Below are 14181 nucleotides of genomic sequence, written 5' to 3' on the forward strand. Positions count from 1 at the left end.
ACAGGCTTGTTCAGAATCACAACTGTTTACAGGGAGAGAAAACTCTTATTCATTCCAGTGCTGTCAGACACTGTCAAATATAATAAACAAGTATTTCAACTTTAGGCAATATTAGATTTTCTGGAGAGTAATCAGGGATGCTTCAATGAAAATAAGAACTGGAAAGCAATTTAATCAGCTTGATTTTCCTGTGTAATGCAGCTATAAAGAACTGTTAAGAAGGAAACATTTCTTCAAATTAGCCTTGTCTCATAGTGTTTGTAAAGACACCTCCATACAGTTTTCAGCAATAGTATATCCTGTAAGCAGCGGGATTTCCTGGTGGTCTTCTATCCATATAATAACCAAGACTGATCTAGATTATTTTTTCATGGTCAGCGTGCATGAATCATAATCTGTCACTATGTGCATTATGCTCAAAGACATATTCCAATGTCTGCAATGAGTAAGGATATATGGGGAAGTTGCTTGGAAAACAGTAATATGAAAAATGTTATATAAAGGTAAAAATTGGGAAATTACTGACATACCATTCTCTGGATTATTGCTGGTTTCAGAATCTGAAGTATAAGCTTTGTAAATATATTTCAGAATTAAGCTGAAATTTAATAAAATGTTCTCTCGACATTGCCAGATATTAAGAACTAATAATTACAGATCATACTGTATGATAATCGTGCATAGACCATAAAATAAAAGCAAGGGCAATTAGATTCAAATACAGTGTGCAACATAACTGACATATCACTAATACTTTGGTTGATTAACATGCTTAAAATGTTCTTCAATTAAAATCTTAATTTTAAAAAACCAACCTTTCAAACTCAGCTGAAAACATTGAAAGCAAAGATTAATAAATCAAATATAGCTACATATTTAAGTACTTACAGCTGAAAATAATCTATATCAATTCTAATTAATTTCAAAAGTAAAAAAATACCTTATCAATAATGTTTAATTTCAAATACTATGAAAGATAAACTTCTGTGAATTAATGCCTTGATCATTCACAGTCTGTTCGGAGCAGATCTTAGAGTCTGGATATTTGAACAGTTGAGAATCACTCAGTGGGTCGTGTGTGTGTGTGTGTGTGTGTGTGTGTGTGTGTGATATTTGTTCAATTCTCTGCCTTTTTTCTTAGAGCCACTAAATCTTCAGATGGCTGCACTCAGAAATTTATCTTCATTTTGCCTCTATGAACTCTATAACAAAGTGCTACAATTGTACCACTGGTTCTTCCTTCCCTCCAACTCCCTCCCAGTAACTCTCAGAGGATCAATAAGCAACAAAAGGTTGTTAAACATGCATTTATCACTAAGCAGCGCTGTCAGCAGTTTTGTCGGCAGTCATAATATGGAAGCGTATCTCAGGTTTTGGAAGTTGTCTAATAAGCAGTTTGAAAGCAGAATTAAATTCACAGCACCCGAGTGAGTCTTGTGCTCTGAATATTCCATGATTGAAGATTTATACCACCTGGTAGCCAATTGAACATACCATGGGGGAATCTAGTCCTAGTTTTACTTAACAAAACTCATCTTTCAGTTTTAAGTGTTCTGTGTACACGCTTTGACCGTTTAAAATCGATAAAGCCAAATGCAGGAGCCAAGAATGTTTTATTAATTGGAAGAGGAGGTAAGTAATGCTGCAGGATGATTAAGCATAATTTTTCGAGCCCAGCAGGAATGAATAAACAATACGGCTTAGAAGCAAGCCAAGTCGCTTTTCCCCCCATAGGTTCTGTTTTGCCAAGCCCACCCAGCATAATGGCTCCCCTGGGCAATACAAAGCTGCAGAAATACGGGTTATTTAAGCAGTTTTCCCCATGTTCAAATAATAGGTACAGATTGCCCTGGAATTTAATGAGTATAATTCTGCTCAGCCAAGAATGCGGTAGGGTGCAGACTGCCTATGCATGCATAAATATATTGGGCATTTCTATACTGTCCAGCATCAGTGCATCCTTCACACTGTAGCTTTGCAATGCAAGACTTCTTTGCATGATACACAGGGGGAAAGCACTGTTCATTTTCTATCTTGAGCCCCTTCTACATGGAGACCAGCTTTGCAGGCTCTCTGCCCCACCCACTCACCCACTCCCGTGGTTTCTTCCATTCAAAAAGCAAAAGCACGAACAAGCCAAAACTCAAGTGGGCGCTTGTGCACAGTACAGTTGCATCAGAGCATCCAGAAAACAAAGGGGAAGAGCAGCCCAGTGCTTCAGAGAGATAGGCAAAACCTCAGGAGACATAAGGAACAAAAGAGGTAGACCACCTGTACCACAGCTGCAAGAAGAATGGCTGCAAGGTTCTTTTTGCAGGATTTGCTGGAAGGTCTGTGATGTCATTGGGATATCGAAGGGCATCTGTTAGTCATGCAGCTAGCGTCCACGCCTATCCCTATCTCTCTCCTTACAATAAATAGTAACTCTGGCAGAGATAACCAATGCTTAGCAGAGGGAGTAAATAGAGCTTTTATCATTCCATGTTTACCTGTCCAGTTGCCTTCCAGGAACTGATCAATACAGTATCTTCTTAGTCCCATCTTCTTGCATAGACCCGGTGAGCGGCCAGCTTATCTACCTTAGGTTTCACGCCATATTAGTATTAGCGGGGGAAGATAAGAGTGTAATTGAAATATAGGAGCAATTATTGCATATCCATACTACTTTGGGAGCAAAAGTTCATAGACAATGACAAAGTTAGAAGGAAACAAGCTTTTTTTTTTTTTTTTGGTTACTTAAAACAGATAGTCCTCATTTAATGACCCCTTTTGGGACTAGAAACTCTAGTCACTAAATGCTGTGCTCATGAAGGGGAAGATCATGTGACTGCAGCAGACTTACAGCAGTCCAGTTGTGGTCATTAAGCAAATCACTTCTGGTCATTAGGTCAGACATCACATGACCACAAGCTGTGATTATACTGCCATTGATTTTGCTGTTTGGAAACTGGCTGCACAGGTCACAAATGCTTATCATGTAATTTCAGGACACTGTGACAGTCGTAAATGCATGCTGGTTACAAGCTACCCAAATCATGATTATGTGTCCAGGAGAACAATTAACAATCGTAATTTCAAGGATTGGGCATGAAATTATTTTTTTTAGTGACCTCATAATTTCAAACCATTGCTAAACAGGGCAATCATTAACTGACAATGATATTTAGATTCAATCTTATATACTTTTCATTGGGGAGAAGTCCTACTGAAATCAGTGAAGTTTAGTGCTGAATAAACAAGCATAGGATTAATGTCTTCAGTAGGTGGATTTTTAACGCTTAAATCAGTATATTCGGGATTTTCCAGTAAAGTTTATTTTATTAGGTGTTAAAATGTATAAACTGCTTGCTTTATCAATACTTATTTGTTATGTGATCATTTAGATCTATCTGCTGAGCTATCACAGACTGACAGTGTGCTCTACCACACAAAACCCAGACCCACAATGAGAACAAAATTTGCTTGATCTCTCCCCCTGCAAGGTGAAAGTTAGTCAAAAAAAAATGAGGCAGGAGAAAGATAGGCAGATGCACATGACCCCCAGGGGATGTGTTGGAGATAAAGAATCCTGTTCTGTGGAGGTTTCTGAGAATCTGGATTATTTGCTGTTGCTGGGTGGCTGTCGCAGGCATTGTTGGAGTGCCAGGCCATCTCCTGGGCTATATGTGCCAATTTTTTTGCCTATGTTTCAGCTTCTGTGCAAATTTGCAATCCAACAGTGTTTTGCTTGGTTCCTCTTGTTGGTCAAAGGCAGGCAGGCAAGGCTTGGTCATCCTTGTCAACTGCATCATCATTAAGGAGAGGTTGTAGGGCCATGATGGCAAATCTATGGCACGTGTGCCAGAGGTGGCACACAGCACCCTCTCTGATGGCACATGAGCCATCGTGTCAGTTCAGCTCTGCGTGTGTCTCCTGCCAGCTAGCTGGTCTTCAGGTCCCTGCTGCACATGCAGTGGGCTCTGGGCATGTGTGGGGGGGGTTGCTTGTGCATGCCTGGGGGTGGGGACGGGGAACATGCAGGGGGCCATATGCATATGTGGGGGGAGTGGCGAGAGCAGGGGGCCGTACACACATTTTGGGGGTTTGGGCAAGTGCACATTCACACACGCACAAGCGCGCTTTGGGCACTCGGACCAGAAAAGGTTAGCCATCACTGTTGTAGGGGAACGTCATCTTTTGGCCTTATCACTAGGAGAGTCCTCTTGCTTCCATGCTTCTCTATTTTCAATTCAGATGCCTTTCTTCTGTTGATGTCTGCCTTGCAAGGTAGCCCAGACAAGATGCACACCCAAAAGTACTAGCTCTACTTTATTGTAAGATTACATTAACAGATTCTTGGAAGTCTGAAAGTGCATCTCTTTCCCCCTCACCTTTATTGTTCAAGAAACTAGGGAGGGTTCCTTTGGAGACATTTGCCATGCCCCCGTTTCATCTGCAGAGTCAGATTTCATTTACTATATCAGATAGTTGTCTGGCCTGTGGCTCTTCCAACTGTCCCCCAAATCATTTCCAAATTACAAGTGAAAATACTGTACAAACAGTTACAGGTGGTTTCAGATTTAAAATAAAAGTAGTAGACCAGTAAGTAACATACATCATATTAGGATACTGGGATATTTTTTGTCTGGGGAAAAAAGTGAATGAAAATAGTGGCTTAGATCCTATGTTCCCTTCTAATTAGAAATTAGAAGGGAACAATTCTCTATTAGTACTTTTGTTTGCTGTCATGTATTTTTGGGGCGGGAGCAGGGGTAAAATGTACTTAACCTCGCTACCGGATTGCAAATGTGAGCATGTGTGCCTCTTCTGCGCATGTGCAGAGCCTTCTGCCCATGCGCAGAGGGTCAAAAATGGGAAACCATGACATCCGGGCGAGTGGGCGGAGCCTCCCGCCATCGCCCCTACCAGATTGTGCGAGCCGGATAGATCTGGCTGGATTTCACTGCTGGGCAGGAGAGGTGTTTACATACATATGTCTCCCTGCAGTTTCCTATGAAGTTGGAACCAATCTTCTAGCAGATGTCAAAATTCCAATATGCCTTGACCCTGAATGTGCATTTGGTACTGAATCAAATGTATTCACACTCTTATCACATAGCAATTCATTTAAAAGTAGGGATGTTAAGAGAATGTTAATGCTGCTGATTCTAGAAACTTTGCCTCAATTAAGTCTAAGAGTTTTCACTGCATTTATATATAGTGCAGGCTTTGTTTGTATTCTGACAGTACAGAATTCATTCATGCTCTTGAAAATCCAGAGCCAACTGATAGTAGCATCTTTCTACAGAACCTACTATGGCAGATCTCACTTGCAAGATTTGGTCTTTTGTGTATTTAAAGTTTAGGTGTCTCCCTCCCCCACTCCTTTAACCTAAATGTTTTAATTGCTAGAGTGATGATTTAAGATTATATAATGATTGTTTTTCAAATTCTTGAATTGTTCCTTTGGAAGTGGACTATACAGGGTTTAATTCTTTTTTTATCTATCCCGTGCTACTTAAGGAGAAAGAGCGGTTAAAACAAGAAAAACGTGATGAAAAGAGATTAAACAAACAACGAAAACTGGAACAGCGAAGATTAGAATTAGAAATGGCTAAGGAGCTAAAGAAGCCTAATGAAGATATGTGCTTAGCGGACCAGAAGGTAATCAGAATCATGTAAATTTACCTTTCATTTTCTTATGCTTCTCCTTCCTTCCTCTCTTATTGTTGTAGCAATTTCTTTTTACTTTATTGCTTTTTAAAATTGTGCCCATTTTACTTTAGATTGCTTGATAATGTTATGTCAGTGTTTCAGGATGACCCATATTTACACTAAAGCACATACTGGAATGTTGTATGTTTCTTTTTGTTTTTTCTTTAACTAATAGTCAATATTGTAATGTTTGTGCTATTTGTTTGAACTCTCTCGGCTCATTTCCAGTATACCTCTTTAAGCTGTTGCCTTTATACCCTGCTTGGGAATTCTGAGAGACATTTGGTTGTCTCCTTTCAGGAACAATAATGTTTTTTGTCTGATCCAGCATAGCTCTTACACTCATAGCTTCTCAGAATTTTTCTGGACTATCAGTTTCCATGGAACATAGTCATATCTTGCAGGATGCAGAAGGGAAAACATTTTTCTTTAGGGAAAGTCACTGTTCCTCAGAACACAAATTACAGTGGAGTATAATTTGAAAAATAGATTTTTCCCACCGGTCTAGATCAGTTTGATTTCAGGTGCTATTCAATAGGAGATGATGAGTACAAATTAATATTTTTTGGTATCTTTTTATTTTTAATCTTTTATCTGACTTTGGTCCAAAGCATACCTTGCAGTTTTAAACTCAGAATTTTCATAAACTGAGGACAGTCTACAATAGTACATAATAGAATGTTTATAGTAGGGTACTATACTGGATTAGACATTATTAATCTTTGCACACTAAGTATGTCCTAAGGAGGGCTTGTGTAGGTTAGTACAAAACTCTGAACACCAATATAGTCAAACCCATTGATTTCTCTTTTCTGCTCCTAACCCACAACAGAGACATATACCAGCTTCTGTTTTGTTTTAGACTTCAGATGGGCTTATTGCTATGTGAAATGGACAACAAAGTTTAAATATTTGATCTTAAGAGTAATCAGGAGCAGCTCTTTAATAATCAAATTTGGGTTGCTATTTCTAGAATACACTGGACCTAGTATTTGTTCTTTATTTTCTTCATCAACGTTTTAGGAAAATGCAACGTGTGATAATATTCTAGCATTATTTCAGGAGCTTAGTTATTTTCCCTTTTCAGTATAAAAACTCTTCTATTAAAGATGTGTGGGAGTATTACTTTAGCTCCATGCCTGGATGCCTTGTGTGATTGCCAGTCTAATTTCCTGTTCAAACAAAAGGTTAGACTGGTTGCCAAAATTCTGCAATGAGGACCTAAGATGGTAAGAAATAAGTATATAATAGCCAGAAATAGCTTGTAGCGAAATGTATTTTAGTAATCATTATTGAATTTATGACTCCTTACAAAGCAGCTGAATAGATTGTGGCCTGTTTGTTTTCTCATGTACTACATTTTCACAACTAAAGGAGATAGACATTCTAAAGTGAAAGCCAAGCATGGAGAAAGTGGTTTACTATGTTTCTGAGCACCTTGTCAGCTACAGCTTTAGCTCAAGTAGGCTTGTGCTTTTTGGGTTTGAAAATCACACGTAGCCTTTGAGTATCACGCTGGAACCAGAATAAAAGCTAGATTTGATTTGATCGAATGTTAAATTTAACTAAATCAAATGGTTATATTTTTTCTTGGTACATTTACTAATTGTCTCCTGCCAAAGTCAGACATAATAATTTAGTAGCAACTTATGAATAACCTGAGCTTTCACAATAACTAGATTACAAATGTAGAGGGTTCCCATTTTTTCTTCAGAAGAGATTTAATAGGTCTAAAATATGATCCCTACAAATAAATGAGGCTTCAATCCATTTATGCACAAATCATTGATACCCTGTTTGTGGTTAGAAATTTCTTGCCTTGTTTCATCCTTGTTTACACAACACATTTACACAACCAATTATTTTGCAGGCCAGATAGTCTGTATTATTCACTTCAAAACATACAAACCTTTGGATGCCGGCTACATTTCTTGGAAATAATTTGCCAAAGATCAGTGTTATAGGATGCAAAAGATGTTTTTTTTTCTTTTTTAGCCCTTGCCAGAATTGCCTCGCATTCCAGGCCTAGTTCTCTCAGGAAGTACATTTTCAGATTGTCTCATGGTGGTACAGTTTCTCAGCAACTTTGGCAAAGTTCTTGGCTTTGATGTGAATCTGGATGTCCCAAGTTTAAATGTTCTGCAAGAGGGGTTGTTGAACATAGGAGACAGCTTGGGAGAAATACAAGATCTGCTGGTGAGGTTGCTCTCGGCTGCAATTTGTGATCCAGGATTAATAACAGGATACAAGGTAATGAGTACTCTTACACTATCCTTGATCTTAAGATAATATTTTTACAGTATCATGAACAAATATTCAATTGGTAGTACAATAAGTGTACCTTATGGGTTGTACCACATAACTGAGTATTTTTCTATTAGTTGAGATGCAATTCCTATCATCCTATACCATTGACCACACTGACAAGGTTTGGGATTTGATACAGGGTTTCCTGCAGGGGTGAAATCCAGTAGGTTCTGACAGGTTCTGGAGAACTGGTAGTGGAAATTTTTAGCAGTTCAGAGAACTGGCAAATACCACCTCTGGCTGGCCCCAGAGTGGGAAGGGAATGGGGATTTTGCAGTATCCTTCTCCTGCCATGCCCACCAAGCCACGCCCACAGAACCAGTAATAAAAAAAATTGGATTTCACCACTGGTTTCCTGCTTGAGCAGAGGGTTGGACTAGAAGACCTCCAAGGTCCCTTCCAACTCTGTTATTCTGTTAGAGGATCAGCCATGTCTTAAGACCCGTGTATAAATCTTATTACACTCTTACTCACATAGCCCAATCTTTCTCTGTCCATTGGCTGATGCTAACTGCAATTAGAACTCCAGTATCACTCACTTGCGATGAAGGGGCTGTATAGAACTTAGATAAGATGCTGTATTTCATACACATTTAGATTATATAACAGATAACAAATCTTAGTTTGTAATTTAACACTTACTAACACTTAACAGTAATGTCTCCCTTTTATCTGGGCTTAATAGTGGTGTGGATTTTCAAATCTGTCCTCAACAAATACCACTTTGTAAGCCCATTGCCTTTAGTTTCAATGTATTTAGATTAATTCCCAATTATTTCCAAACATCTGCCTACCTCCCCAGGTAATTCCCAAACTTTATTTTACTCTAGATTTCTTTGAATGCCTTTTTTTTTCAGCTTAGTTTAGGGGACTTGAATCTACCTTTCTGTGCGAGATCTGACAGTTAAGCCAGGAAGTTGCTTGGGAAACGTCTTTAAGTCTCAAAAAGGAGCCTGTATATTTCAATATAAATAAATGTTTAAAAAAAGTAAGATGGTATACTGGTTCTATGGGTGCTGGCAGCAAAACTAAAATGATAATAGGTTCTAAGGTAATAAATGGTAGTGCCTCTGGTTTATGGCTTGTATTTTGTTTGGTTTTTTCCCCTCTTGTTATCAAGTAACAGAAAGCTGCATTACATATGTGCTGTCATTACTGTGTGAGGAGTGCAATTATTTACAAGTAGACTTTTTTCTCTAGGCCAAAACAATTCTTGGGGATCATTTGTTGAATGTGGGCATCAACAGAGACAATGTGTCTGAAATACTGCAGATATTTATGGAAGGTCACTGTGGGCAAACCGAACTCACAGAGAGTTTGAAAACCAAAGCTTTTCAGGCGCATACCCCAGCTCAGAAAGCATCCGTGCTTGCTTTCCTTGTTAATGAATTAGCCTGTAGCAAAAGTGTCATAAGGTAAGAATTTCCTCTGTGCATGTTTCTGGTGAAGCTAATCAAATGATCAGTAATAGGTTTGAACTTCTGTAGCAACAGAGTTAGCAGAGCCAACCACAAACTATCATACTTAAAAGAATAGGTTTTTCCAACCACATTCCATGAAATAATTGTACTTATTTATCATCGTTAAACTGAATGTTTTATTTAGTCTTGACTCATACTAGTTAGAATAGATAGCACATAAATTTGGGTAACAAAATATTTTCACAGATAGTAAATATATTTGGAATATGTCATGAAATAAATTGTGCCTGAGTAATTAATGTTTTTTCCTTTGACAGCGAAATAGAAAAGAATATAGATTATATGTCAAATTTAAGAAGAGATAAGTGGATGGTTGAAGGCAAACTTAGGAAGTAAGTAATACTTCTCTAAAATATTCTAGCACCATTTCTGTTTAATTTGTTATGTGGCTGATTTGCAAAGACAAATCTCATGCTATGTAAAATGAAGTAGCAATTTCATTTAATTAAAATGGGAAATTAATTTTGTAAAGCATGTAATTTATTTTTGATAGTCCATTGAAGAAAAAAAAGGTGGTGAATTAGAAGGACTCAAATTGGAAGAAATCCATACTATGGTACTTATAAAAATAAATTAGTTTTTTGCTTGAAGATTTGTGGAGTTAATACATTGGGGTGGATTTTTTTGGCATTAGTAAAATCTGATTGGAACAATTGTGTATTTTTATTTCTGAAAGAGGATTTATAAGGTCAAGTTATTTCGTTCTTATCATCTTTAGAATTGCAAATTATTTAGGTCATGGTTAAAAAATTTGTCATATAATTTTAAGTATTTCCTGTGGTCTGAGGTATATCTGGGGTAGACTTGCCAATATTGAGGTAGTTTCGTTTGCTACAAAACAAATAGTCAAGTTTTTAAGGATGCCATTTTTTTTCCATTGCACAAAACAAAATTCCATACAGCAAGTATAACAGCTCAATCTGCCATAGAATTTGAAGGGACAGTAATTGTAAATCACAAGAGGGTTGTGTAGCCCTGTGCTATGCATAGCCAGGCTCCTCTTTCTTTTCTTTAGTCACTTTTCTTGCTTGTTTAGCAAATCAAGGAATTCTTACAGTGTTTGTGTTTCTAACCCTGTTTCTCCTTCTCCACACATTTTAATGCACCTCTGAAGAAAGAAGAAGTAAAGGAGAGCTACAGGAGGGAGATAGAAGAAGTAAAAAAAAAAGAGATATAAAGCAAATTACAGGAAGAAAAAGATTTTGACTGTAAATTTCTGTTAATGATACCGGCTCCAAATTCATACCGTGTTCATGAGTATAACTGTGAGGCCCTTGTAATAATTAACTCATATAAAAACCATGTACTAAATCACCCTAACCATGGGCTAATTAACATTTGAAGTTGCCCTGCAGTCCCTAATGCAAGGAGGCTTCTCACATAGGGGGAGAAATTCAGTTTTCTCTTAACTGTCTTTTCAACAAATGTAAGTACAGAACTAGATTTGAGGGGCATAGCGGCTTCTCTTCTTTTATTTAGCTCTACTTAAAAAAAAAAACTGGCAAATTTTATTTTTCTAAATCTTTCCTTTGTGACTCTCAGCTTCTCATTCTCACTCTCATTCCCGTCTTATGGGATGCCACTATTTCTCTTTCACTATTCATTCATTATTGTCATGCGGGTGAGCTGAGATAATTTCATTTTGCATCTGTTGAGCTCTTACAAAGTAAGGTATTTCATTGGTCAATCTTAAAAACAGTGTGTGTTCAGATCCTAGTGGTACATTACTCCTTCAGATTTTTGTATGATGTATACCATTCTTAGCTGTAGAAGATGATAATGCTTTTATTAAATATTGCATTATAGCATTCATTCACAATAGGCGTAAAATGCACTTGATTAGTAGAAGGCAGGATTATTCATATTTACCTTTCTTTTTCTTTTCCATCAGACTTACTTAAGCATGTATTTTCATGATTGCTTGAGTGTGAAAAAGTTACATTATGTTTTTATTCTGCCTGTTCTCCCAAAGTTCATTTGCTATGTCCCTGTTTCTTCCCCTAAAATCTAAGGTTTTTATATAGTTGATTAAACTAAGAGATGTTGACCTTCCCATGTTTATCATTTAGTTTTATGACCCAACTAAACATTTAAATTCAATGTTTTTGGACAGAGTCCAATCTTATGTTTTCTACACTACCATAAGATAATTCATTAGTTAGAAAGAATATTGGGTCAGGTTATCTTTTTATTGATAAAATACAGCCCTATCCTATTTGGATTGATAATGAGCTAGAATAAATATATTAGACATGTGGTTTTTAAAAACTGTTATTATATTGGGCTCCGAGCATAGGTGTATCTTGCCAAAGATACAATAAATTTGCAGTTTCTCTGTGGACTAGAACTTTGTTGAAAACATCAAGCAAGCTGTTTGCTGGCTTTGTTGATGCTGTGATTTCACCTTTCTAAGTAAATGATTGGGAAAGAAACAGTTATTTTACTTGGGGTTAGGAAGGGCAAGTGAAAGTAATTGCATGCTGCCAGAACTGTCTTTTTAGTTTACTCTTGTTAGTTGAATGTAGAGAAAAGTAAACTATATTGGCTAGCAGCAGTAGAGTTTGTTTAAACATAGTAATAGATCAGTAGATCTTTGGAAAGAAAATCAAAATCAAGTGGCACTTTATGCCAGACTCTGTGACTATCAATGTAAGTTTTTCATTTGTGTTTTTAATTTCTTTTGTTAATGTTTTAATTATCTTCACCAAGATGGCTGATCTATTCTAGTACTACTTATGCTGAATTACAATATTTTAGAATAGAAAGCTGAATGAGCTTTGTCAAGACGCAAGGACAAAATGCATCATTAATTATTTTTTCAATGATTTAATACTGGTGCAGATATTTAATCTAGAGATATCTATCATTTTACTTAAGGCATATGTTATGGTATAAAATTTCAGCCTAATATGTCTTTGGTCAAGCAGTGGGCATTTAATTATTTGCAAATTAGAACATTAAAAATAAATTTTATCTTTTGCCTTATAAGAAGAGCTTACTGAGGACAGCTAAAGATTTTAAGTCATCCTTTTATCTTTCTTTAATTAGGCTGATAAACATCCTCCAGATGAGTTCTTTTTAAAATTATAAGCTTTGTCCAGTCTGCTTTTTAAGAAGCCAGCTTCACTGCATCATACCCACTTGCTGTATGGAATACTGTTTTGTAGGATGGGCGAGGAAAGGAAGAAAAGGAAACTGAAAAAAATACATAGAAGCATTCAAATATCATAATTAATCTACTTTTGCCATCCTAATCCGTACTCTTTCTCCTTTCTTTTCTTTCTTGTGAAATGGTTCTGTTGGTGAATTACATTTCTCAAGTGCTGATTCAGTAGCTGCAATAAATTATGTGACAAAAATGGTTCTGTTGGTGAATTACATTTCTCAAGTGCTGATTCAGTAGCTGCAATAAATTATGTGACAAAAATGGTTCTGTTGGTGAATTACATTTCTCAAGTGCTGATTCAGTAGCTGCAATAAATTATGTGACAAAAATGGTTCTGTTGGTGAATTACATTTCTCAAGTGCTGATTCAGTAGCTGCAATAAATTATGTGACAAAAATGGTTCAAATGTGTAAGGAGAATGATTTCCTCTTGGTGAAATGTGAGGAACTATGTATGTGTATATTTTAGTAACACTCCATAATACTGTTTCTCTACCATGTGTTTGAAGGCTTAGAATCATTCATGCTAAGAAAACAGGCAAGCGAGATGTCACAGGAGGAGGTGACATAGGAGAAGAACCCCATTCACTAGGTACGCCCACACCAGGCCGAAAGAGGAGACGGAAGGGAGGCGAGAGTGATTATGATGACGACGACGATGATTATAGTGATGATCAAGCAGATGAAGATGAGGAAGAAGATGACGACAAAGATGATAAAAGGAAGAAAGATATTTGTGAAGATGAGGAAGAAGATGACGACAAAGATGATAAAAGGAAGAAAGATATTTGTGAAGATGAGGAAGAAGATGACGACAAAGATGATAAAAGGAAGAAAGATATTTGTGAAGATGAGGTAGGTGTTGTTGATAAATTAGATAACTTATATTGATTTTTATAAAGTATATTTAATGTAGTGTTATATGAAAACCTTACTGAAAAATTGCTAAAACAGGTTATGACAAGAGTTTGTTTAAACATAGTAATAGATCAGTAGATCTTTGGAAAGAAAATCAAAATCAAGTGGCACTTTATGCCAGACTCTGTGACTATCAATGTAAGTTTTTCATTTGTGTTTTAATTTCTTTTGTTTCATAAACATGAAACTAAGGCTTCTGCTACCAGAGTGCTACAAGATTAATGTTTAATAACCTATAAAGTAATATGCAGATACTTGAGAAATGATTTGTATTCATATAATCTACAGTCAAGCATCAGATTTATCATTTTTTGATTTGAGTTAGCACTGTTTTTTTAAATGTGACTGGAAAGAGGTTACCAAGATTAAGACTGACCAAAAGAAGAATCTTCAGCTTAGAGGAAAGGTTCTAGAAATCTTTCTGCTAGCTGTTCCTAGCTGTTATAACAGAATTTTATACAGTATCATTCAAGTTAGACCTAAAATATTTCATGAAGAATTAAATAAGGGTAGAGATTTTGTGGTTTCTGATGATTCCCAGCAAATAAAATCAAAGAATTTTAAAGCTCTTACCGAATAAATTTATATCATCAATAAAAATGGTTCTGTTGGTGAA

General features: G+C 36.6%; 1 protein-coding gene across 1 annotated transcript in view; it reads left to right on the top strand.

The window, feature by feature from the left end:
- The window catches only part of BAZ2B (bromodomain adjacent to zinc finger domain 2B), a 257806-nt gene that overhangs the window by 206880 nt on the left and 36745 nt on the right, over positions 1-14181 (top strand). Inside the window, exons 22-25 of the mRNA XM_058191992.1 lie at positions 5503-5643; positions 7690-7944; positions 9202-9416; positions 9740-9814. Of these exons, the coding sequence (XP_058047975.1) occupies positions 5503-5643; positions 7690-7944; positions 9202-9416; positions 9740-9814 (686 nt within the window). The remainder of the gene's footprint in view (positions 1-5502; positions 5644-7689; positions 7945-9201; positions 9417-9739; positions 9815-14181) is intronic.

Source organism: Ahaetulla prasina, chromosome 1, assembly GCF_028640845.1.
Source record: "Ahaetulla prasina isolate Xishuangbanna chromosome 1, ASM2864084v1, whole genome shotgun sequence".
Classification (NCBI taxonomy): domain Eukaryota; kingdom Metazoa; phylum Chordata; class Lepidosauria; order Squamata; family Colubridae; genus Ahaetulla; species Ahaetulla prasina.